At 36.8% G+C, this 4,077-nt stretch overlaps 1 protein-coding gene across 9 annotated transcripts in view; it reads right to left on the bottom strand.

The window, feature by feature from the left end:
* Positions 1–4,077, bottom strand: part of FANCC (Fanconi anemia complementation group C) — a 236,060-nt gene that overhangs the window by 26,327 nt on the left and 205,656 nt on the right. For all 9 annotated transcript variants that reach the window (XR_003048429.1, XR_003048428.1, XM_015594784.2 and 6 more), the window contains one exon: positions 468–520. Coding sequence is in view for 7 of the 9 variants with exons in the window: in XM_015594784.2 (XP_015450270.1) it covers positions 468–520 (53 nt within the window). In the remaining 2 variants the exon portion in view is untranslated. The remainder of the gene's footprint in view (positions 1–467; positions 521–4,077) is intronic.

Genomic DNA, 4,077 nt, shown 5'->3' with positions numbered 1-4,077 from the left:
AAAAAAAAAAAAAAAAAAAATGTTGTAAGATGACTTGCATAGTTGATTTTGCTTTTCAGGAGAGTTCTGTTAATATGGCATTATTTATTTATTTTTCTTGGTTTTCCTTAACTTTAAAATCCTTTAAAAAGATTGGTCAGCCCTCATGTGGTGAACGAAGTACACTGCTACTCTTTATTTTGAGCTGAGCAAAATCCTACATGAATATTTAATTTTTAAATTACTTCTACTTTCTATCATTATTATTAGAACTTTAAAAGGTTAAAAAAAGAAAGTTATCTTAATTCTTAGGCATTGGCTTTTAAATATACACTGACACTAGAGTTTTACCAAAAGCTCAGAGGGGTAAAATGGACTCAATCTAATTTCCTCACAATATAGCCAGAGACTACAACAGAATTTTAAATTCATATTTAGAAATTGAGCATTTTAAAATCAATTATTAATAGAAACAGCATAACACTTACCTGAACATTTCATCAACCATTCTGAATATGGCAGGGTGGCAGGCTGCTTCGGGCTGTAAAGGAAAAGACCAGAAGCATTTCATCAATAACGATTTGCTATTATCAGGCAAATAAGTTGTCCAGAACTGCTGAAAATGGCATATTCCTTTGCGTTAGAAAAAATGCAAAAAGCTCGGCGTACAAATGCAAATAGTGATTTTCCTGGGGCAAGGGAATTATGGGCAAACTTTATTTCCTCTGTATATACCTACCTGTATGTTGCACATTTTCTACAATAAGCCTATATGATCCAGAAAAAAAGAGTCACTAAGTATCATGGAAAATTTAAAAACACTTTCTTCCAGCAGGCTGCAGTAAAGACACAGAGCCTGCCTGTGTTGCTAGTTTTAAGTAACATGTCTGACCTCTGCACATGGCCTAGAAGTGCCTCAGGGTCAGACTTGGGCCTGTCTTTTCATTCATGCCTATTAGGTAATGAGTACATAATGATTTAGAGTTGTTATTGAGGAAAGCAGCGACCACTGCCATGCTGGACTAAATAATATCGCATCTTAGTGCACTGCAAATTTTAGCAGTTAAATTATTTAAGATGAAAAGAGGGTTATTAAAAAAATTAAGATACCTTCATCTTGAATGATGAAAGTAATCTAATTTATTCCACGAATATTTTTGTGACAGGTTTCGATGGTTTAAATCTGCATAAGCCGACCTACTATAGCGTGGATGGGGCATCAGTGGGCCTGACCTAGGTTCCATATCTTTTTGGCCAGAGCTCAAAGCATGAGATTAAGCCAGATGAAAATGTCGTGTGTTCTAAATCGTATATTTTACACTAGCATCCAAGTGTTAGTGGATTAGGCTCTATATGGAATTTTTTCAAGTCATATTACCCTTGATATGGTTAGGTTATGCTTTGTCTCTCAAGTTTTCTGACCACACAGAAGAAAGAATGGTGCCCATCACCATAGACTTTGTTTTCTGCTATTGGTTCTGCACTGGTGTTTTAGTTGTAACATTGAACGTGTGCCATCTAGTGTTCACACACTGCCACTACAGGTTGTCACAGAAGGCCCCAGGCAAGAACATCACTTGTTAAAAAGATGGAATGATTTCCTTTTAATTATTTGAAGAGATTTGGAATTTGTAAATTATAAATCTCTACACTTTTAAGTAGAGTAATCTATTAAGTAGAGTAATCTACGCTTCATAATCCTTCACTGATATGCATTTTTACCTAAAAAACACCAACTACAGATAAATTCATTATGTATGTACTCAAGAAAGTAATTTGCCAGAACCACGCTTCAACAACAGAAGAAAGGCTGGTTATTTCTTGGTTTTGATCTCAGGCAAGTCAGTTAACTTCCCTGCTTCTCAGCATCACTATAAATAATAAGTTATTAACAGATTACTGGAAATATGCCCAGAAAATATCATAAAAGTTTCTATGTATTCATAATGGAAAAATTAAATGAGAAATGAAAAGCAAACTGCGTGTCTTGAAAAAATGTGATTCATCAAATTTGCCAGAACAGTTTTTCAAAGTTTCATATACAGACAATATGCCTCCTGAATAAGAGTGTTTAAGACCAAACAACACTACTATGTGCTGTCCAGGCAAAGTCTGAAAATGCACTGAGTAAATGCACCAAATTGAAAATGGTTACGGTAAAATGGGACCATTCCTTTTGTTCTAAATGGTCTAACTACTCCAGAGCCACTCTATAAATTTGATGCTAGTACAAAATCATTCAGTACTAATTACAGGAATTTCCAAGTGGCAAAGAAAAGGATGATCCAATGTGTAGAATAGGGCTACCATGAAAATCAAGGGGAGAGGAAAGTTCTAACTCAATTTGTTAAAAGAGGATTAGAGCTTGGACATATTTTTATGCAATGTTTTCCAGCAAAACAGCTCAATCCAATGTTTTAAACGTCACCAGACTGTGGAATCTGCCTACTCTCTCCACACCATTGCACTTGCCTTTTTCTTCTGTTCAAATATTTTAGACCTTTGGTTGCTCTCAACCTGCTTCCACAACTCCTTTTAACTTTTAAAACAGATAAGATGCCAGTAAGCAGGGAACCCTGCTGAAACAGCAATAACAGAAATTTTGATTTTAAAACCAGTCTCCCTTGCTGCCCCAGAGCTGTGAAGCTTTTTCTCATCCTCAGCCTTTACTGATAGTTTTTAAAATGAGACTCTTTACACTTTCTGAGCACATAATTTCAGGGTCATTGAGTCCCCTCATAAAGCCCAGTGTGTTCACAGGCCAGGCATGCGTCCTAGTGACATCAAATCACAAAAGCAAACTTAAGCTGCTTTTCTTATCAAGGGAATCCTCCAAATAGATTTAAATTCTTAATTTATTCTTCTTTGGAAGCCATAAATTGCCCCCCTAAATCTTTACAGCATCCTTATGAAGGAAGAGGCAAACATTTAACCCTCTGTGTCTGTTTGATTTATAAAATGGGCCACACCACAAACCACTCTGCAGCCCAGAGTCCAGAGCCTACCCTCAAACCCTACAATCTAGGCTATTATCTTTCCTATAAAAATAAGAAAATAAAAAACCTTTCTTGGGTTCCATCTGTTTGTATGTTTTTCTCCATCCTACCAAAATCTGTTCCTTTTCAAGCTCTTCTCTTCTCCATATGGCTTAACAATTTCCATGTACAGATTATTTCAAGTCTAGGGAAACTATGTCACCAGGAGGCCATCAATAACATGAGTTTTGTACCCCATCCCCCACCCCTCCCCTGACGTTGCCCTCAGTCTTTTCACTAAATATCGGAGGACGAACGGACGATGATGATGAAGAGCTCTAGACTCTGGCTTCCTTTTCTTACGGACCAAATTGTTCTGTTGAGTATGCATCCCCTTCCCATCTCCCACAGCTAACCAGAACTGCATTGTTTATCTTCTCTCTGCCAAGAAAGACAGCCCTTTCCCATCCCTCAACAAAACACGGAAAGACAAAGTCAACACAGGAGAAATGTGCAGTGGTTGAGTTCTCTAGGCCTGCGTTGTGAGGAAAGGTGAGGGAGAGGCCAACTTGTCACTCTGTACCATGAACTGTACAAATAACATCAATGCTTGCTCGCTGCCCTCAGTGTCTACTCTTATTTTCATCCTGATTCACCAATGATTATTATAAGCTATGTGCCACTTGAAAGAGGCCTGAGAACAGAGAAGAACAGAATTCTCAGAAAGAAATCTTATCTTCTATAATTTTGTTTGTGTGTGTGTGTGTGTGTGTGAGAGAGAGAGAGAGAGAGAGAGTGAGAGTGAGAGAAGGAGGAAGTGATGAAGGGAGAGAAAGAAGAAGCAAGAGAGAGCAAAGAGATTCTTGTGTGTATAAAATGATGTTGGAATACAAACCAGAAGAAAATTATACTATGATTTGAGGTAATTCACAGACAAAACTGAATGGGTCTTATAAAAAATTAAAAAAGCAGTGAAGAAACAAAAAATATCAATAAATATTTTTTTCCTAAGTAAAGAAGAGAGAAACTGCATATGAGAGATAAGACGATGAAATTCTGTAAGCGTGGAATAGATTCGCTTTCATAGTCTATTTTAATGCAGTTTAAATATTTCTCAGAAATA

Source organism: Pteropus alecto, unplaced genomic scaffold (genome assembly GCF_000325575.1).
Source record: "Pteropus alecto unplaced genomic scaffold, ASM32557v1 scaffold138, whole genome shotgun sequence".
NCBI lineage: Eukaryota > Metazoa > Chordata > Mammalia > Chiroptera > Pteropodidae > Pteropus > Pteropus alecto.
The sequence above is the reverse complement of the archived record's forward strand: the minus strand, read 5'-3'. Positions and strand labels throughout refer to the sequence as shown.